This window comes from Lithobates pipiens, unplaced genomic scaffold, assembly GCF_037356315.1.
Source record: "Lithobates pipiens isolate NorthernLeopardFrog02 unplaced genomic scaffold, aLitPip1_a1.2 Scaffold_22, whole genome shotgun sequence".
NCBI classification, from domain to species: domain Eukaryota; kingdom Metazoa; phylum Chordata; class Amphibia; order Anura; family Ranidae; genus Lithobates; species Lithobates pipiens.
In genome coordinates, this window is record NW_027507784.1 from 91,696,674 (window position 1) to 91,718,758 (window position 22,085).

Below are 22,085 nucleotides of genomic sequence, written 5' to 3' on the forward strand. Positions count from 1 at the left end.
TTTTCTTTTTTGTGCTCTAAACAAAAAAAGCGACAAATTTTGAAAAAAAACACTATTTTGTACTTTTTGCTACAATATCCCCAATTTTCTTTAAAAACAATTTTTTTTTTCTCAGTTTAGGCCGATATGTATTCTACATATTTTTGGTAATAAAAATCTCCATAAGCGTACACGCACACTCACGCACACACTCACGCACACACTCACGCACACACTCACGCACACACTCACGCACACACTCACGCACACACTCACGCACACACTCACGCACACACTCACGCACACACTCACGCACACACTCACGCACACACTCACGCACACACTCACGCACACACTCACTCACACACTCACGCACACACTCACTCACACACTCACTCACACACTCACTCACTCACTCACTCACTCACACACTCACTCACACACTCACTCACACACTCACTCACTCACACACTCACACTCACACTCACACACACACTCACACTCACACACACACTCACTCACTCACTCACTCACTCACTCTCTCACACACACACACCCCTGTTCTGCCTCTTGTGCCCGCGCACGCCTGCTATACTGCTTAAAGGAGCTGAAGTACAGCTCCGACGGCTCGCGGGATCGTGCCAACTTGCCGCAGTATAATGATGGCGGCTGGTCAGCAAGTGGTTAATGCATGCCAATATTCTGTTTGCTTTGTTAGCAGCAGCTTGGTGTTGCATGCCATTACTGAGTCATTTACTGGGACCCTATCACTCGCTTTAAAGTAAAAGTGAGTCACCAAGTGTTGGTTGGCAGGCTAAAGGTGCTTAGCAGGATTTTTGCATGGGCACTTGGTGAGTTCTATTATGTAAATACTAAGAGATGAGGAGACAGAAAATCGGAAGGGGGTGGCGGGGAGGAGCGCATCACGAGAGATCTGACTAAATACAATCTCTTAGCAGCAGGGACCCGATCTACCCGTCGGCTAGCTGTGATTGACGGGTAGATCGAAGCGGAAGCTGTCATGGGGCCCCCTACTGGCAATGCCTGAATGGTGTGCGGCACTTACTATTGCGAGCTGTGTCGATGGCTGCTGGTGTAGCACCTGCCACACAGTTCGCATACTTCAAAGTCTTGCAGGACACGGCTGCTAACGGGAACGGAGTTCCTGTTGTGGAAAAAGTACAGGAACTGCGTTCCCGCAGGACTTGAGCCCTGCGTTTTAATTGCTTTATGTGCATGATTGGATAATTGAAGTCAATTCTTGAAAAATTTATTGCGTAAACAATAATGATCAAATCCTTAAGTCGGCTGAATATTATTGAAAATCTGAGCATTGTTATATGTGCGGTTGTTGATGGTGTTTACACTAGCATTTGTGTGTCTTCCAGCTGACAGAGATGCAAATGCTCTGTCCATTCTTAGGAGATTTAACAGGAATGTATTCCTTATTTCAGGTGTGACCCAGTACACTGACATGGTCAAAGACTTTGATGAGAATAAAGAGAACAAGACTCCAGAGGGCTCTCAGAACGAGGTGGAGTGGATGCAATATGAGCTGGAGAGAGAGCGAGAGGAGCAGGAACTCCAGCAGGCCTTGGCACAGTCTCTTCAAGAGCAGGTGAGGGGTGCACTTCCAATTCCTTTGCGTACTGGTATTACTATAGACCCTATCTTTTATTGAGTGGATGTCAGTCTGGAGGAGCATGTGTTCTTAGCAAGCTGCACTTGCATGTAGACTGAATAGGGTAACACCCATATGATAATAGAAGAAATGGCCGCAAAATGATTTTTTTATTCAGAACATCCCAAGTGTTGACAAAAGACAGAAAGCTGGTAGATGCATTTCACACACTTCAACTTCAGAACCAACAAAGAAAATAATGCAGCGACTCCAAATCTACAATATTACAAACTTAAAGGATGTGCTATTAATACGGCATTCATAATGTGCAAATAGCATCCACAATATTCAAAAAAAATGATAAAAATCGGTGTGAATAAAGTCCAATGCAAGAGAGTCCAAAATATCACTGCAAAGAAAGTCTTACACCAGCTATTGAAAATCATCTTCACCACACGTGAGCAACAGAACTGAAATGCTCTCACTGATATTAAGGCTGGGTTCATACTATTGTGAATTGGATGCAGGTCCCCCCCCCCTACATCCACTTCGCATTTCAGGAGACTGACCCGTTCTCTATAGAGCAGGTACGCACATCTCCTCGGCGGCTGCAGAACAAGTTGCATAGGAGTCCTGTGCGTCTTCTGGTCTGTCTTGGGTCTGAATTCAGCCATTCAGTGTACAGGGGCGCATCGGTCCCCTGTTATGAGCCGCTCGGCACAGCAGTGTGAACCCAGCCTAAAACTGCCACAGAAAAGCGGCAACATGCGCGTTTGTCAACAGAATCCCTCACACGTGGTCAACCAGCTCCATTCTCGCAATGGAGACACCTCGCTTCTCACCCCTGGGGGACAGTCAGAGTGTAGCTCCTGCCCCCATGAGTTTCATGCGAATTAAGCTGTGTTGATGGCACATGTTTTAAGTTTGTAATATTCTATATTTGGAGGCGTTTATTTTCTTTGCAAGTCTGGAGTTCAGCTTGAGCTTAAATGCCCTCACTTTTGCATATATTCACATTCTCCATAACTATGTTCTGCCACCTGGAGCAAAGAGAAATTCAGAAATACCTGGTACTTTTGGGTATGGGGGGGAACATGTGACTCTTTCCTCTTTTAAAAACAAGTCCGCATCTGCTCTCTGAGCAGGCAAGCGTAAGATGAGAGCAAGAGTCCTTAGTAAACTCTGACCAGAGCAATGTGGTTTATTTACACTGGGTTTCTGCTACTTGCTCCTGAAGTTTTACTGGCTTTCCCCTAATCTAAATGTTTGTTACTTTTGAAGGAGGCTCGAGAGCTAAAGGAGGATGATGATTTAAAGCGAGCTACAGAGCTGAGTTTACAAGGTAACATAACATTTTTATGTTTTTTTTTTTTTGTTTGTTTTTTTTTTTTTTAAATGTGTCATCTTGGAAAGTGAAAATTAGGTGCTCATTATAACAGCGATAACTTTGTAGTTTTGTTATTGGTTACAGAATTTAATAGCTCAATGATAGATGGGATGATATCGGATGAGGATTCTGGGAATGAGGACATTTTCGACATGGAGTACACAGAAGAAGAAACCGAGGAACTTAAGAGAAACGCAGAGGTGACCTTTATTTCCAGCTTTAAGCCTATTCCACGCCTTAATAAAATAAACAGTTTATGATTTCAACGTTTTAGGCAGGCATTCTAAGAAAAAGTTTTTTTTTTTTTCCATGTTCAATGTCTAATCATATTGTGCTTTCCACCCTCAGACAGGAGAGCTTCCCCATTCGTATCGGCTTGTCAGTGTCGTTAGCCACATTGGTAGTTCCTCCTCTTCTGGTAATAATCCTATCCATTATTTTTGCTTCCTATACACATATAGTATTTGTAGCTTTTTTTTTTTAATTATTTTTTTTATTTTTTTATTCTACTTACCTGTATAATTGCTCTTGCTTTGTGCTCTAGGGATGCACTGATACCTGTTTAAGAGCGAGTATTTGTACTCACCAATACCAATTACTGATACAGTGCAGTACGATTTGAGCCCATGAAAAATCGCACTGCAAAGAATTTCGTGTGATTTGAACAAGAATGCAGTGCGATTCCTGTCTGAATCTCATGCAGTTCACACAGGAGCGGTGCAGGAAACTGCATGTGATTTGGACAATATCCCACTGCATTCCTGTTCAAATCACATGCAATTCTTTGCAGTGTAAATGTGGAGGTTACTGCGCTAACTTTAAATAGCAAGAAAAACTGCTACGTAAACAATGTGACAAACATATGAAATGTATATGGTAGATATTGTAGCGTTAACAAATGAACACATATATTGATATATAAGTGAAAAAGTGCAAGAATCAAATGTGCAAAAATAACATATGGAAATGTGAAAAAGTCCAATGAATACAGAAGCCATTGGAGAAGGCTTTATACGTCAACCACCAAATGATGAATCAAAGATGGAATAAGCTGGCGCTGTCCAGCATGGGAAGTATTAAAGATGGTACATCTCATCTTCAACCAAAATAAGAAGCATATATATGCATTTTACGTAGAAAAAATTGGGTTTTTAATTTCTAAAAACCAGCATACAACAATAAGCCCTTGTACACACGATCGGAGATTCCGACAACCAAATCCGTCGGATTTTGTCCGACACTGTTGCATACACACGGTCGGATGAAGTTGTCGGAAAATCCGATCATTCACAACGTGATGACGTTATTTCGTTACGACGGGACTACGTTCAGGCTAGTAGCCAATAGCTTTGTTGTAGGAATTTGATCTGAGCATGCGTGGCACTTTGTCCGATCGGAATTCTCTACACATGATCGGAGTATGTCCGATTGGAGCATTTTGTCGGAAAATATTTCCGGCAAGTTGGAAAATTTGATCCGACGGATATTCCGGCAGAAACAGTCCGATGCATACCACACACAGTCGGAATATCCAACAAAACGTTCTGATCGGACACATTCCATCGGAAACTCCGATCGTGTGTACAAGGGCTAAGAGTAAAAAACTGATCACAGAATAAAATTCAGGGCAATGTGGAGAGCGATAAGCTAAGCCATAACATCCCTGGATTGGTTCTCGGAGGTTCGGGATCCCTTGGAGTTCCGTTCATCCGCCGATTTCAGCACCCTTGCCCTTTATGACTTGTCGCTGACCCTCGAGTCCACCTGTTCTGGTAAGAGTATATATGCTTCTCTTTTTGGTGGAAGATGTACCATCCTTGATGCTTCCCATTCCGGACAGTGCCAGCTTATTCCATCTTTGATTCATCATCGTTTGGTGGTTGAAGCATAAGGCCTTCTCCAAAGACTTCCATATTAACTTTTCACATTTGATTCTTGCACTATTTCACTTCTATATCTATGTGTGTTCATTTGTTAGAGCTACAATATCTACCATCCACAATACTTTGCAGTACGATTTGAGCCCGTAAATTTTGTATGGGCACAAAAAGTACTTGTGCAAATGCTTATTATCGGCACCGATATGGTATCAGCGCTCTGTTTTTTTTCAATACTATATTATTATATATTCAATACTATATTCACTGCGTATGCTCCAGTTTTCCTTTGGGAGGATATCATGCTTTGCTGTGAGCACAAGGATCATATGAAAGAAGACGTCCCTGGCATTCCTTGGGAAGTGCAGTTTTCTTGCCAATGGCAACTGGGTGTTGCAGTCGTTAGCTGTGCAATCTGTTCCAGAAGCAGGTCTGATTGAGTGTAATTGAGAAACTTAACATATTGCATTCACCCTGTGGCCAGCAAGGAGGAGCATGCACATCTAAAAGGATGCTGAGGCTGTTCTTCCATATTGGGAACTATATAGGATTAAGATTTGAGACTTTATATGAAACGTGCAGCCAGGGAGGCTTCTTCCATATTAGACTTGATCTCTGTGTTGTCACATTCTGAAACACTGACAGTGAGGTGAGGAGGTCCAATAGGCTGCATTATGTGACCGCAAGATAAGAGGCAACATAAAGGGTATTTGAGCTTGGTGAAATTCTGCAATTGGTAATGGGATTATATAATCTTTAATTTACTGAGATTTATTTTCCATAGGTCACTATATCAGCGATGTGTGCGATGTAAAAAAACAGACCTGGTTTACATATAATGATTTGGCTGTATCGAGGACACAGGAGAACACCGTTCAGAGTGACCGAGACAAAAGCGGCTATATTTTCTTTTATATGCACAAGTAAGTGTGTTTCTGCCAGTTCTGCTGCAGAGTTTTTATTTAACATAAAGCTAACATGTTGCATATATTTCAAGTGCAATTATAAGAAAAATATAAATTGACACCTGATGCAGACTGCGACTACCAGCATTAAGTTAAGCTAACCCTTGGAACATGTTCCTCCTGTTTTTATATGTTTATATAGGGCTTAGTTCTTGCAGCTGTAGCCTCGTCACCCCCGGTGGCACACGGGTGGGGGAATGAAGCAGCCCCACATGGTCACCTATTCAGTTTCCTGTATGAATGCCTACAAGGACCATCAACCATTGCAGCTGACTGCAGTTCCTAATGAACTGCAAAGGGCACTGGTGAGCGCTCTTGTAGTCGATTCTTTCCACTCTCAAGTAACTGCCTACCCGTATTAGGTACAGACACACCGCTATGCAGAAAGCCTGAGTTTGCACCTGCAGTCTGATGATCATGGGTGTAAAAAATAAATAAAAAAAGGCCCTTTTACCGTCATAAAAGTGTGCTTTTCTTTTTTTTTTTTTTTTTAGTTAAACTTATCCATTAACAAAGTGGTTGGTTGTTTTTCTCAGCCCGCCCTGTAACAGTTATACCTGTTAATTCTGCCAGTAGACTGGGCAAGGAAGCTGCTGTTTGTCCGTTCAGATCTTTTGTAAGAAAAGTCAGAATCGGCTATCAAAAGTTGTGTACACACTATACGAAAATTCCTCGGACAAAAATGTTCACCCGATTTTCTCATGGTGTATACGAACCTTTAGCCTCTGATCTACAAGCGCTGCTCGTTTAAGGGCGCTTAGCCACTGTTTAAGTGGCGCTTTTCGGCAGTTAGTTAAAAGCGCCCGTGTTGCGGAGCTTTCAAAGCACTTTTCAGGCGGGGCGTTTTGGGAGTGCTGTATACAGTGCTCCCAAACCACCCCAAAGGTGCTGCTTGCAGGACTTTTCCCCAATGTCCTGCAAGTGCACCGCCCCCCAGTGTGAAAAGTCACACTGAAATGAATTGGGGGATGGCTTACAGACACTATTTCTAGCGATAACCCGCCTCAGTGTGAAAGGGATCTAAGGGTGACTTTACAAAATGTGATTGCTATCAAAGTTAAAGTATATTTAAAGGTTTGTTTAACCACTTGCCGACCGCCGCACGACGATGTACGTCGACAGAATGGCACGGGCAGGCATATGGGCGTACCTGTACGTCCCTGCCTTCCCGCGGGTGGGGGGCCCGCCAGGGACCCCCATATACTACCGCATAAAGCCCCCTGATTGCCCCCTAGTTAACCCTTTCACCAGTGATCACCATATAACTGTTACAGGTGACGCTGGTTGGTTAGTTATTTTTTTATAGTTTCAGGGCACCCGCCATTTATTACCTAGTCTCACTAGTGTACCGGTAAATTTAGGGCTGTCTACTTTCCAAAATGGGGTCATTTGGGGGGGGGGGGGGTTTGTGCCATCTTGGCATTTTATGGCCTTCAAAACTGTAATGCCCTTAGAAAGCCTGAAGGCGGTGCTTGGTTTTCGGGGCCCCGTACGTGGCTAGGCTCCCAAAAAGTCCCACATATGTGGTATCCCCGTACTCAGGAGAAGCAGCAGAATTTATTTTGGGGTGTCATTTCACATATGCTCATGGCATGCATGAGCAATATATCATTTAGTGACAACTTTGTGAAAAAAAAAAAAAAGTTTGTAAATTTCCCGCAACTTGTGGCAAAATATAAAATATTCCATGGACTCAACATGCCTCTCAGCAAATAGCTTGGGGTGTCTACTTTCTAAAATGGGGTCATTTGTGGGGGTTTTGTGCCATCTTGGCATTTTATGGCCTTCTAAACTGTAATAGGTAGTGAGGAGTGAAGTCAAATATTTACGCCCTTAGAAAACCTGAAGGCGGTTCTTGGCTTTCGGGGCCCTGTACGCGGCTAGGCTCCCAAAAAATCCCACACATGTGGTATCCCCATACTCAGGAGAAGCAGCAGAATTTATTTTGGGGTGTCATTTCACATATGCCCATAGCATGTGTGAGCAATATATCATTTAGTGACAACTTTGTGTAATTGTCATTGTGTCATTATTCAATCGCTTGAGGCAAAAAAAAAAAATATTCAATGGGCTCAACATGCCTCTTATCAATTTCCTTAGGGGGTCTACTTTCCAAAATGGGGTCATTTGGGGGGGTTTTGTACTGCCCTGCCATTTTAGCATCTCAAGAAATGAGATAGGCAGTCGTAAAATAAAAGCTGCGTAAATTCCAGAAAACGTACCTTAGTTTGTAGATGTGACAACTTTTGCGCAAACCAATAAATATACAGTTATGGACTTTTTTTTTACCAAAGACATGTGGCTGAATACATTTTGGCCTAAATGTATGACTAAAATTGAGTTTATTGGATTTTTCTAACAACAAAAAGTAGAAAATATCATTTTTTTTTCAAAATTTGCGGTCTTTTTACGTTTATATCGCAAAAAATAAAAATCGCAGAGGCAATCAAATACCATCAAAAGAAAGCTCTATTTGTGGGAAGAAAAGGACGCAAATTTTGTTTGGGTACAACATTGCATGACCGCGCAATTACCAGTTAAAGCAGCGCAGTGCCAAATTGTAAAAAGACCTCTGGTCATTGACCAGCAAAATGGTCCGGTCTGAAAGTGGTTAAAAAAATAAATAACAAACATGTTATACTTGCCTCCTCTTTGCAGTTGGTTTTGCACAGAGTGGCCCCGATCATCCTCTTCTGGGTTCCCTCAGCCATGTTTCTGGTTTCTCCTCTTCTCTAGTGCCCCGTTGGAGAGCGCTCTCCCTCGGGGCACTCATACTCTATTGCCACAGACTGCAGGACTCTGCTCCACCCCTTGGCTCACGCGTCTTTTGACAGCAGTGGGAGCCAATGACTGGGCTGCTATCAATCTATCTGATCAGGACCCGGGCTGAAGCATCCCTGTTGTGGGGAAAAAGACTGGGTTTAGGTAAGTAAAAGGGAAGGGGGGGGGGGGGGGCTCTAGGGGGCTGCTGCAGTGCAGAATGTTTTTCACCTTAACGCATAGAAGGCATTAAAGTGGAAAAAAAACCTTGAGGGTTTTACAAGCCCTTTAATGTCCTATGACAGTTGAGCTGTTTGACTACCCAGAGTGGTAAAAAAAAATTAAATTCACCTTTTTAAAAATAAATGCACATCTTTTTGCAGGTAGACTATTTATTTATTTATTTTTTTTAATTGGGAACTTGGAAAGCATTGCAACACAGATCAGCAGATTGGGTGCTATGCAGGGCTCTTTCAGACTGTGTGTAAGCTGTTTAGCCGTACATCATATGGCCAAGCAGTTACACAGTAACAGGAAGCATCAATGGACTACCACAGCTCTCAACAGCGTTGTGGTAGTTCATTGAGAACTATAAGCTGTCAGTCGCAAAGGCTGCTGGACCCTGTCGTTTTCCCACATGGCCATGTCCTCTGCAGATTCTGACAGAGCGTGGGGGAGACAACCCCTCGCTGCCCGTGACATCGGTGAGGGGTGGGGGCCAGTGGATTTGTAACATTAGTACATGTTCCACCCTGAATATGGATGTAATATGTTAGAAATGGTGAACTTGTCCTTGATTTGAACTGAAGCTGAAGTTAAAAGCTGATTGGCTACCATGCACAGATTCTGAGTGCACCAGTGTTAGTAAATATCCCCCTTTGTTTTTAGTAAGAGATCTCCCCCTTTGTTTTTAGTAAGAAATCTCCCCCCTTTTGTTTTTAGTAAGAAATCTCCCCCCTTTTGTTTTTAGTAAGAAATCTCCCCCCTTTTGTTTTTAGTAAGAAATCTCCCCCCTTTTGTTTTTAGTAAGAAATCTCCCCCCTTTTGTTTTTAGTAAGAAATCTCCCCCCTTTTGTTTTTTGTAAAAAATAAAATAACACCCCCCCCTTTTGTTTTTGGTACGAAATCTCCCCCCCTTTATCTGAATACAGTATCTATCATCCCTATCATGTCCAGCAAACCCATTAATATAAGGGTTTATGTAAGCAACTGATTTGCAGATGTAAATAGGGGGTTTTCATCCCATTTGATTACATTTTGTATGTTCATTTATTCAGATTTTCTTTTTTCTTTTCTTTTTTTTTTTTTTCCTCATCAGAGACATTTTTGATGAACTTGTTGAAGAGGAGAAAAAGTCGCAGGTTACAACCGCTGAAGCCAACAGGTCATCCAGAGCTCTGTGACTCACCTGAATTTACAGGACTGTACACTTGCACTGGACTGCGATCTCGGAGGCGCACTCGGCCCAAAGACATTGGGGGGGGGGGGAGCGAATTTCTTTGCTCTGGTGACACTTTTTTTTGCTATGGCTGGGTGCCACCTCGAGACCTGGGACACCATGACACATCTGCAAACTGCCTCTGATGTAGCCAGAAGTGGTCTGCCTAGCCCTGACCTCCCCCCCTCTACATTCAGCAATATGATTTGGATGTTCCAATGGCTTAAGCCATCCGTAAGAACCCTTGTGACACTATACTGCTGCAGTCAGCGGAGGCTGCCCAGTTCGGTGACAGAAACCTGTTGGTTTTCGCATTCCCTGAGGATTTGCTTGCCCTGTTGTGAAGGAAGTCTTCATTTCATTTTTTGGAGAGAAATATTTCTATGAGAGAAATCTATCTTTTTGGTATTATTTATAGTGAGAACTGTTAACAGCAAAACCACATATGAATGATTTTTCTTCTGATTGTTCAGAGCAATAAGATGAAACTTAAGAATTAGTGTAAGCTGCTCTTTTGGGCCTATTGGAATAAAACCCAAGTCCAGGCAAAACCCTTTTGTTTATTTAGACAGAGTGGGGAAGGGATAGAACCCATGTAAAGTTTTCACTGTGGTCTGTGTACCCCCTCCCCCCACCCCCATTGTCAAGATTTTCATCTTTATAACCAGACAAGAAAAGATGGAAATTCTCCACGAGCAGAAACAGACTTCAACATCTACTTTGTTTTCAGTAAAAGGGTAATGGTGTAGAACCTCTGTCAGGTTTATTACTATCTGTATGTATTTAGTCCTGGTGACAACCGGTCCCCTCAATTCTTGTCCTTTGTTCACAGGGATAGGTGAAGTGAAATCTAGGGTTGCACCAGTATCGGTGCCGATGATTAGCATTTTCAAGTGTACTCATGCAAATGCTCAGATACCTTTTTTGTGGTGCGATTTGAGTCCAAACAAAGTAAATGGGCTCAAATTGCACTGCAGAAAAAAAATCGCATGTGGTATGAACAGAAATGCAGTGCGATTTCCTTTCTGGATCACATGCCGTTTCCCCCACCGCTCCTGTTTTGAATCCAGGCTTGTTGTAGTGACTTCAGCCTGGGATTCACACAGGAGTGGTGCAAGAAACTGCATGCAGTTCAGACAGGAATTATTCCGCAATTCCTGTTCAAATCCTATGTGAATTCTTTGCAGGGCGATTCGAGCCCATTCATTTTGTATGGGCTCAAATCGAACCACGAAGGTATCGGTTTCAGGTAAACATGTGCAATTCGTTTAGTTCTGAATTCGTGTTTTTTTTTTTTTTTTTTTGAACGAATTTTGACAAATTCGTTCATTTCCAAATTTTTTAATTTACCGAATTTGAGAACTTTCTAAATTTGAGAACTTTCTAAATTTGAGAACTTTCTAAATTTGAGAACTTTCTAAATTTGAGAACTTTCTAAATTTGAGAACTTTCTAAATTTGAGAACTTTCTAAATTTGAGAACTTTCTAAATTTGAGAACTTTCTAAATTTGAGAACTTTCTAAATTTGAGAACTTTCTAAATTTCCATAAATTCAAAAATTAGGAAATGTGAAAATCCAAATTTTTGAATTTCTGAAAAAAGCCAAAAAAAATTAATGAAAAAAACAAGTGTCTAGTCTAGTTTCAGGTATCAGCATTTGCACTCGTGCACATGCTAGGTATCGGCACCGATACTGATGTAACCCTAGATTTCACCTCCCCCTATCCCCATTAACACAGGACACAAGTACTGAGGGGGACCGGTTGTCATACAGTAATAAACCTGGCAGAGGGTATCCACAACTTTTTCCATCTTACTCAGAAAAAAACAAAAAACTATATAAAAATTAATGGCATCGGTGCAACCGGTAAAATTAATGGCATCGGTGCAACCCTAGTGAAATTTTTCCAGCGGGGTTGGGGGGGGGGGGGGGGGGGGGGGCGTCTTGCACAGCAGTAGAAACTGAGAACATATTTATTCTTCCCAAGTCTATCTAGAGGCAATATAAATAAAAAAAAGTTTTGCTTAGAGTTGAGTTTTAACGTGTCTTGGTAGGAACGGTGTGTGCTGCCTCATTGCCACCAGTCAGATTCAGCCTCTTGTTCTCAATGGATTTCTTATTTTTGTGGCCATGAGGCAGAATGGGGGCGGTTCCTGCTGAAAACATAATTGGGCCCTTGTTGTTGTTTTTTTTTTGTAATGGCCTGTGTGGACGGGTAACGTGCCTGGTTTATGTTCTGTGAGTTCTGTTTGTACGGTGAATACAGAGAGCACAGCATATGGCAGCTGGAATCTAAGAAGGTTTATAGAAGCAAGCCTTAAACTTTATTAATGCAGCAGCTAGCAAGATACGTTTTGTGGGGGGGTTGTTGTGTTTTTTTTTTTTTTTTTTTTGTTTAATAACTTTGCTTACAAAAACCTTTTCTATGAGAATATATAGCCTTGTTACTCCCTAGCTCAGTCATTTGGCAGCCAGTGATGATTATTTAAGTCGCTGCATAAAGTATAACTAAAGGCAAAACGACTTTGTTTAGTTTTGGGTAGAGTGGCGAGGGGTTAGAAACCCCATGAGTTTCTGTGCCTCCATTATGGAGATTCGCGCTCTTTATTTGTCCTAGATTTTGGGTTGTCTCCAGAAAAGTAATAGGGAAATCTTCCAGTGGGGACACTAGTTCTGGCGACCTGGGGGGGTCCCCAAGGAATTCCCTTAATTTGGAGGGATTTTCTCTGACTTTCTGTTTTGGCTATGGGACAGGAAGTGAAGGGAAATCTCCACAATGGAGAAAAATAAGATGTGTTTATAAGTAACCCTCCATTACTCTATCCAAAGTGAAAAAAAAAAAAAGTTTTGCCTATAGCGCTACTTTAAACTCTCATTATTAAAGCATAACTGAAGGCAAAATTTGTATTTTTGTTTTTGATAGTGGAGAGGGATTATAACAACTATTAGACCCCTTTTTTTTTTTTTTCTGTTTTGGCTATGGGACAGGAAGTGAAGGGAAATCTCTGAAATGGGACACAGATGGCAAATAAAAATTACAGGGGTTATAACCTTCCCTGCCTTTATCCAAAATAAGTTTTGCCTATAGTTCTGCTTTGTAGTCCTGCTGTAGCTGAAAGCCTGCCCGAATTTAGCAAAATAGACACTGGCTGAATATTAAATTCTACAAACCCCGTCGTGGCAGCTGGACGACAGCCAGACGTGATTGACAATCAATCTTGGGTCACAAAGGTGACTGTTTTTTTTAACCCTTTATATCTATATTTGTACGTCTTCATATCTCTGGCCATTACTCGTCCTTTCAGTTCTTTAGAAAGTGTACTCTACATTTCTTATTGTTTTTACAGATTTTGTTGGTTTTGTATGATCATCGTTCCGGAGTTTCTCCAGCAGGGATAAATTCAGTATGCTACTTTAGCATTGTCCGTTGTCCAGCAGGCTGAGAAATTTTTCTTTTTTTTTTTTTCTTTGGCTTGTTGATGTAGCAGCTTCAAACTTCCGCAATGCAATTAAAAAAACGTGGGGTTCTGTTCTGTTCTTTCTTTGGGTTTAATTTTGAATGAGATGTATTTTGAATTTGATGTACATATTATATCCTATTTAACTGTTTTAGGCTTTGTTTTTATGTTGTCTTTCTTTTTTTTGTTCTATAAGAAACAGAATTATAAAACGGTTCAATAATGCACTGCATCTGCTGTACTTGTTTTGCTGGGATTCAGATGTAGTATATTTTGCTAAAAATGCAAATAAATTACACACAGAACGAAGACTAAGGCCGCGTACACGCGGGCGGATTGTCTGTCCAACTTAGTCCGCTGAACCGTGTTTCAGCAGACAATCCGCTCGTGTGTGGGCTTCAGCTGACTTTTTCAGCGGACTGTCTGACGAACAAAGTCTTACGGAATTTCCGTAATTTTGTCCGTTCAAACTTGGTTTTGTCCGTCCAAACTTGGTTTCAGCGGACAGTCCGCTCGTGTGTAGGCAAGTTGGACGGACTAAGTATGGCGCATGCTCAGAAAGGATTTACACGGCCGAAGGTTGCATTGCAGTGTATAGGACGTCGTTTTTCTAGTCCCGTCGTACGTGCTGTACACGTCATCACGCACGCTTTCAGCGGACTGTCTGCTCATCGTGTGTGGTCAAGTCCGTTCATTCAAATTTTGAACGGATTGTCTGACGAACTTAGTTGGGCAGACAATCCGCCCGTGTGTACGTGGCCTTAGGCTTCATTCACACCTGAGCAATCTGCAGCTGCTCCCTTTTTTTTTTTTTTTTTTTTTTTTTTTTTAACGTGAGTTTTTGGAGTGACACCATTCATCGCTCCAAAAACGCTCAAGTTTGGTGACATTTGTGGAAAAATCGCACCTTGTTTGGGATGCTATTAAGAAATGATGGCATCACAAACGCTTTCCGCCGAGATCCTGCCCGTGATCCAGGATGCCTAGGTGTGAATGGAGCCTTAGAATTTATGCACTCATTTTGTCATTCACACTTGTACCACTCCAAAGTTCTTGATTTCTTTCAAAAGTTTTGATTATCTCGCCTGTTGTGTATTTTTAAGATATATATATATATATATATATATATATATATATATATATATATATATATATATATATATATATATATATATATATATATATATATATATATATATATATATATAAATTTAGGGCCGAAACAACTAATTGATTATGAAATCGATTTACTATTTTCATAATCGATTAATCGGCCACTAACATAATAGGGTTAAAAAACGAAAATTAGCCTTTTTTATAGTACAAAAAGAGCAAATCGCTACTGTAAATATTACTTTCACTGTCCCATAGTAAAAAATGAACCCCTTACAGTAGCAATTGTTCTTTTTGTTCTAATTTTAGTCTTTTAGATTTTTTTAACCCCATTATGTTACTAAACATCTCGGGCCTGGGTCACGCCTCTGTTTTTTTTTGGTGCTTTTTGCAGAAACATACTACAGTTCATTTACATGGTTTCCTATGGGACACGTTCACATCCATGATTTTTTCAGCTGCTGCGTATTTGGAAAAGGCAAGGACTTTTTTTTTTTTTTTTTTTTTTTTTAACGCAAAACGGTGCTAATTTGGTTTCTTTGCATCAATATACTTCAATGGAGAAGCTGCAGAAAGGCATATAATAATGCGGCAACTTTGCGGCAATTTGGGTTTCTTAATCTGCCCAACAACAAATTGGGCAAAAAAAATTTAAAATGCAAATCACAGCAAAATTACTTTTTATTTTTTTTATTTTTATTTTTTTAAGGTTATTAACTGATCGGCCAACTAATCAATTTATGAAAATAATCGTTAGTTGCAGCCCTAATATATATACACACATACACACAGTGCCCTGCGAAAGTATTTGGCCCCCTTGAACTTTTCAACCTTTTGCCACATTTCAGGCTTCAAACAAAGATATAAAATTTTTATTTTTTGTGAAGAATCACCAACAAGTGGGACATAATTGTGAAGTGGAACGGAATCTATTGGATTTTTTAACTAATAAAAAAATGAAAAGTGGGGCGTGCAAAATGATTCGCCCCCTTGCGTTAATACTTTGTAGAGCCACCTTTTGCTGCGATTACAGCTGCAAGGCGCTTGGGGTATGTCTCTATCAGTTTTGCACATCGAGAGACTGAAATTCTTGCCCATTCTTCCTTGTAAAACAGCTTGAGCTCAGTGAGGTTGGATGGAGAGCGTTTGTAAACAGCAGTTTTCAGCTCTTTCCACAGATTCTCGATTGGATTCAGGTCTGGACTTTGACTTGGCCATTCTAACACCTGGATACGTTTATTTGTGAACCATTCCTTTGTAGATTTTGCTGTATGTTTGGGATCATTGTCTTGTTGGAAGATAAATCTCCGTCCCAGTTTCAGGTCTTTTGCAGACTCCAACAGGTTTTCATCCAGAATGGTCCTGTATTTGGCTGCATCCATCTTCCCCTCAATTTTAACCATCTTCCCTGTCCCTGCTGAAGAAAAGCAGGCCCAAACCATGATGCTGCCACCACCATGTTTGACAGTGGGGGTGGTGTGTTGAGGGTGATGAGCTGTGTTGCTTTTACGCCAAACATATCATTTTGCATTGTGGGCAAAAAGTTCGATTTTGGTTTCATCTGACCAGAGCACCTTCTTCCACATGTTTGGTGTGTCTCCCAGGTGGCTTGTGGCAAACTTTAGAGGAGACTTTTTATGGATATCTTTGAGAAATGGCTTTCTTCTTGCCACTCTTCCATAAAGGCCAGATTGTTGCAGTGTACGACTGATTGTTGTCCTATGGACAGACTCTCCCACCTCAGCTGTAGTTCTCTGCAGTTCATCCAGAGTGATCATGGGCCTCTTGGCTGCATCTCTGATCAGTCTTCTCCTTGTCTGAGCTGAAAGTTTAGAGGGACGGCCAGGTCTTGGTAGATTTTAGGGCTGAAACGATTAATCGACATCATCGATAATAATCGATAATGAAAATCGTTGTTAACGATTTTCATTATCGATTAGTCGGTCCGCACCATGTGATCCGCGGTGCGGTCCGTGGCTGCGGCCTTAGGAAAGGCCGCGGCTTCGGCCTAGCTCCGGAGCTGGCGGCCATCTTGGCACACCCGGCGGCGGTGTTGTATTGTAACCCCGTCACTTCCGGTGCGGCTCTGTTGTAGTGTCATATTTTGCTGCCTATCACAGAATGCTACGGAAGTGACGTTGCCGCCAGAAATTGCGTACTGCGCATAGCGTTCCAAACACTCGCGCCGTGCGTTCCAACATAGTTTCGGCAATACAGTTCAGCGAAACCATCACATAATGTTACGGAAGTGACGTTACAGACAACACAAACACTGGGCCGTGCGTTACAACACTAATACTTCCCTTGTTACCTAGTATTATTTACCAACCATGCTGAGCTACGTGCCGTGTTAGGTTCTGCATTGCTGGGACTTGTAGTGCCTATCCTGAGCTACATGCTTCAATGTTCAGTGTCCTCATCCCTATCCCTCTGCTTCAATGTTCAGTGTCCTCATCCCTATCCCCGGGCTTCAATGTTCAGTGTCCTCATCCCTATCCCCGAGCTTCAATGTTCAGTGTCCTCATCAAAGCAGGGGGATAAGGATGAGGACACTGAACATTGAAGCCCGGGGATAGGGATGAGGACACTGAACATTGAAGCAGGGGGATAAGGATGAGGACACTGCACATTGAAGCCCGGGGATAGGGATGAGGACACTGAACATTGAAGCACGGGGATGAGGACACTGAACATTGAAGCAGGTAGCTCAGGATAGACACTACAAGTCCCAGCAATGCAGAACCTAACACGGCACGTAGCTCAGCATGGTTGGTAAATAATGATACTAGGTAACAAGGGAAGTATTAGTGTTGTATCGCATGGCCCAGTGTTTGTGTTGTCTGTAACGTCACTTCCGTAACATTGTGTGATGGTTTCGCTGAACCGTATTGCCGAAACTATGTTGGAACGCACGGCGCCAGTGTTTGGAACGCATCGCGCATGCGCAGTACGCAATTTCTGGCGGCAACATCACTTCCGTAGCATTCTGTGATAGGCAGCAAAATATGACACTACACCGTCACTGAAACAGCTGACGGCGGCCCTTTACCGTGCATGCGCCACTTCAATGCTATTAACAGCGCATGCGCAGGATATTTCTTTAGCGGCAGAGAAAAAGTATGGACTGAAGCGGGCGGAGACTTGCGGGCGGAGTTGGACAGAACAGAAAAAAGGGGGTTTGCTCTATGGATAAGCTGCAAAAGAACAGTGGATATAAGAGGGCTGCCACTACCCCAGGCTCGCAACAAAAAGTTGGAACAGTATACCAATGTTATAAATACAGGTAGTAAAAGCGCTCTACTCTGATGTTTTATAACCCCAGGAAATGTAAAATATACAAAAATTAAAATGAAATTAGTGGGTGTGTTTTTGTAAAATAAGTGCAATGTGCAAATCTTGTTAATTATTGTATCTGCACAATTTAAATTTAATTGTGACAAGTGTTCTTTCATATATATATATTTTTAATAGTATTGGCTTTTTTATTTAGTCATTGTGCACTCTGAGATATATATTCATCACGTGGTATAATTTATAGATCAACATTAGATAATTGATTCATTTTTACATTGTGCGTTTATTTTTCATATTGTGCGTTTTTTTTTTATATGATTTTATCCGATTAATCGAAAAAATAATCGGCCGATTAATCGATTTATGGAAATAATCGTTAGTTGCAGCCCTAGTAGATTTGCAGTGATACAAGATACTCCTTCCATTTCAAAATGATCGCTTGCACAGTGCTCCTTGGGATGTTTAAAGCTTGGGAAATCTTTTTGTATCCAAATCCGGCTTTAAACTTCTCCACAACAGTATTACGGACCTGCCTGGTGTGTTCCTTGGTCTTCATGATGCTCTCTGCGCTTTCAACAGAACCCTGAGACTATCACAGAGCAGGTGCATTTATACAGAGACTTGATTACACACAGGTGGATTCTATTTATCACCATCAGTCATTTAGGACAACATTGGATCATTCAGAGATCCTCACTGAACTTCTGGAGTGAGTTTGCTGCACTGAAAGTAAAGGGGCCGAATAATTTTGCACGCCCCACTTTTCAGTTTATTTGCTAAAAAAGTTTAAAATATCCAATAGATTTTGTTCCACTTCACAATTGTGTCCCAAATTAAAATTTTATATCTTTATGTTTGAAGCCTGAAATGTGGCAAAAGGTTGAAAAGTTCAAGGGGGCCGAATACTTTCGCAAAGGCACTGTGTGTGTGTGTGTGTGTGTGTGTATGTGTATGTGTGTGTGTATATATATATATATATATTATAATATAATATAATTTTTGGTGTTTTTTTTTTTTTTTTTCTAAATGACATACAAGTGCACTAATTGCAGGTTTGTTGTGTACTTCTGTTGGTCAATGCTTAATTTAAGCAATTTTCTGTATCCCTTCTTCATCATTTAACTTAAAGCGGGGTGCCACCCTAAAGTGGAACTTCTGCTGATCGGAAACCCTCCCCCCCTCCGGTGTCACAATTGGCACCTTTCAGGGGGGGTGCAGATACCTGTCAAAGACAGGTATTTACACCCACTTCCTTGCATAGACTACCGTGGGAGTCTACACCATTTCCTATCCTGCCGCGCCGTCTGCTGGGACACACACGGGTCTCAGAGACAGCGCGGAGAATTCCTATTGCGCTGTGCGACTCGCGCATGCGCAGTAGGGAACCGGCAAGTGAAGCCGATTCGCTTCACTTCCTGATTCCCTCACCTAGAATGGTGACGGCAGCAGCCGAGAGTGTCCATTTATTAAAAGTCAGCAGCTGTAGTATTTATAGCTGCTGGCTTTTAATATTTTTTTTTTTTTTTTTTGGTGGAATCCCTCTTTAACTGTTCGATTTTATGAGATGAAGGGAAAAGAAAATCGGCCTAAAACATCAGCCACCAAAATCTGCATCGTATATCACCCGATTTTCTAAATATCGGCATCGGCCAGAGATAAACCCATATCGGTTGACCTCTGATAATACAGACTGATTTTTACTATTGTGGGTTTAGGCCCCATTCACACCTGAGCGTTTTGTAGCTTGAAGCATGGAGGGGGAAAAAAAAAAAATCTATTATTCTCTATGGAGATGGTTCACATTTCCACTCCAAAATGCCTGAAGCTCAAACAAGTTCTGGAATTTTTATTTATTTATTTTTAAGGCAGATTTGGGCGTTTTTCTGCTTTTTACATTGACAATTTGACCTGTACAAAAACACGGCAAAAATCACATGACTTTCTGCCTGAAGCCGCTACACTCAGGTGTGAATGGGGCCCTAGTAAAACTTTAATTGAACAAAGTGAAGTTAGAAGCGGACTGGTTGCACCAGTTTGAGCACAGCTGAGAGAGCTGCACCAGATTTTGCACACTCCAGTTTTAGTAAATCATCTCCAATGGCTACAGCTGTGGAGATAATGCTGGAGGTTCTCTCCAGACTAGTGCATCCAACTTCTTCTTTTTAGAGCTCTCATTCATCAAGTCACTGGGGCTTCAAACTTGAGTTGATGGCACTTTAATAATATTTAGCTATGGTTTGCATTTACTCTTCAGGCCTGTGACACACATCATTCTGTCCCAATAAAAGTTAGGAAACTAACTAGCAATCCATAAATGGCAGCCGTGAAAATTCTGCCTTCATTCTTGTCTAATGACAAGAGGTGTGGGCAATATAAAAATCACACCTGAAAGCAGATAAAAAGGAGAGAAGTTCACTTAGGCCCCTTTCACACGGACGATCCGTTCAGGTCCGCCTGTCAGTTTTTCAGGTGGACCTGAACGGATGCTCCATAGAGATCTATGGAGCATCGGATGTCAGCGGTGACATGTCCGCTGACATCTGATCCGAAAAAGTGTGACGGAGGAAAAAGCTATTTTTCCATCAGTCATCGGATCGGGTGATGACGGACACTGCGGTCCGTCACCCGATCTCCCAAAGGGGAGAGCAGCGCTGTGACAGGTCCGTCCCTGCGCAGTGTGCAGAGACGGACCTGTCATCTGCCTGCTCAGCAGAAATTGCTCCGGCGATCACTGCTGAGCAAGTGGATATCCACGGGGCGGATCAGCACTATGATCCGCCCCGTGTGAAAGGACCCTAAGGCTGGAGTCACACCTATGCAGTTTTAGTGCTTTTTGCATTTTGCAGATTTGGACTACAGTTCATTTGCCACAGTTTCCTATGGAGCACCTTCTGTAGTGCAAATCTGGAAAATGCAAAAAAGCACTAAAAATACATAGGTGTAAATACAGCCTTAGTCTTTGCATTGTGTTTCTGTGTGCCACACTAAGCAAGGACAACAGAAAGAGGAGAAGAGAACTGAGGACTTGAGAACCAAAATTGTGGAAAAATATCAACAATCTCAAGGTTACAAGTCCATCTCCAGAAATCTAGATTTGCCTTTATCCATAGTGCGCAACATTGGCAAGAAGTCTTCAACCCATGGCACTGTAGCTAATCTCTCTGGGCTTGGGCGGAAGAGAAAAATTTATGAAAGGTTGCAGCGCAGGATAGTCCGGATGGGGGATAAGCAGCCCCAAACAAGTTCCAAAGAAATTAAAGCTGTCCTGCAGGCTCAGTGTCGGCGCAAACTATCCGTCGACCTTTAAATGAAACGCTATGGCAGGAGACCCAGGATGACCCCACTGCTGACACAGAGACATAAAAAAAAAAGCAAGACTACAGTTTGCCAAAATGTACTTGAGTAAGCTAAAAATCCTTCTGGGAAAACGTCTTGTGGACAGATGAGACCAAGATAGAGCTTTTTGGTAAAGCACATCATTCTACTGTTTACCGAAAACGGAATGAGGCCTACAAAGAAAACACAATACCTACAGGGAAACATGGTGGAGGTTCAATTATGTTTTGAGATTGTTTAGCTTCCTCTGGCACTTTATGCCTTGAATGTGTGCAAGGCATCATGAAATCTGAGGATTACCAAAGGATTTTGGGTCACACTGTAGAGCCCGGTGTCAGAAAGCTGGGTTTGCGTCTGAGATCTTGGGTCTTCCAGCAGGACAATGACCCCAAACATACGTCAAAAAGCGCCCAAAAAATGGATGACAATAAAGCGCTGAAGAGTTCTAAAGTGGCCAGCAATGAATCCAGATCTAAATCCCATTGAACACCTCTGGAGAGGTCTTAAAATTGCTTTTGGGAAAAGGCGCCCTTCCATTAAGAGAGACCTGTAGCAGTTTGCAAAGGAAGAGTGGTCCAAAATTCCAGGTGAGAGGTGTAAGAAGCTTATTGATGGTTATAGGAAGTGACTGATTTCAGTTATTTTTTCCAATGGGTGTGCAACCAAATATTTAAGGGTGCCAAGAATTTTGACCAGCCCATTTTTGGAGTTTTGTGTGACATTATGTCCAATTTGCTTTTATTCCTCCTTTTTTTTGTTTTGTTCCAATACACACAAAGGGAATAAACGTGTATAGCAAAACTTGTGTTACTGCAATACTTTTCTATGAGAAATGCTTGATTTTCTGAAACAATTT

General features: G+C 41.8%; 1 protein-coding gene across 2 annotated transcripts in view; it reads left to right on the forward strand.

Moving 5' to 3' along the window:
* USP37 (ubiquitin specific peptidase 37) overlaps positions 1–13,711 on the forward strand; it is a 60,137-nt gene extending 46,426 nt beyond the window's left edge. For both annotated transcript variants that reach the window (XM_077447885.1, XM_077447886.1), the window contains 6 exons: positions 1,434–1,597; positions 2,882–2,942; positions 3,072–3,187; positions 3,336–3,405; positions 5,649–5,787; positions 9,908–13,711. In XM_077447885.1, coding sequence (XP_077304011.1) covers positions 1,434–1,597; positions 2,882–2,942; positions 3,072–3,187; positions 3,336–3,405; positions 5,649–5,787; positions 9,908–9,992 — 635 coding nt within the window. In that variant the 3' untranslated portion in view covers positions 9,993–13,711. The remainder of the gene's footprint in view (positions 1–1,433; positions 1,598–2,881; positions 2,943–3,071; positions 3,188–3,335; positions 3,406–5,648; positions 5,788–9,907) is intronic.
* The last annotated feature ends 8,374 nt before the right edge of the window (positions 13,712–22,085 follow it).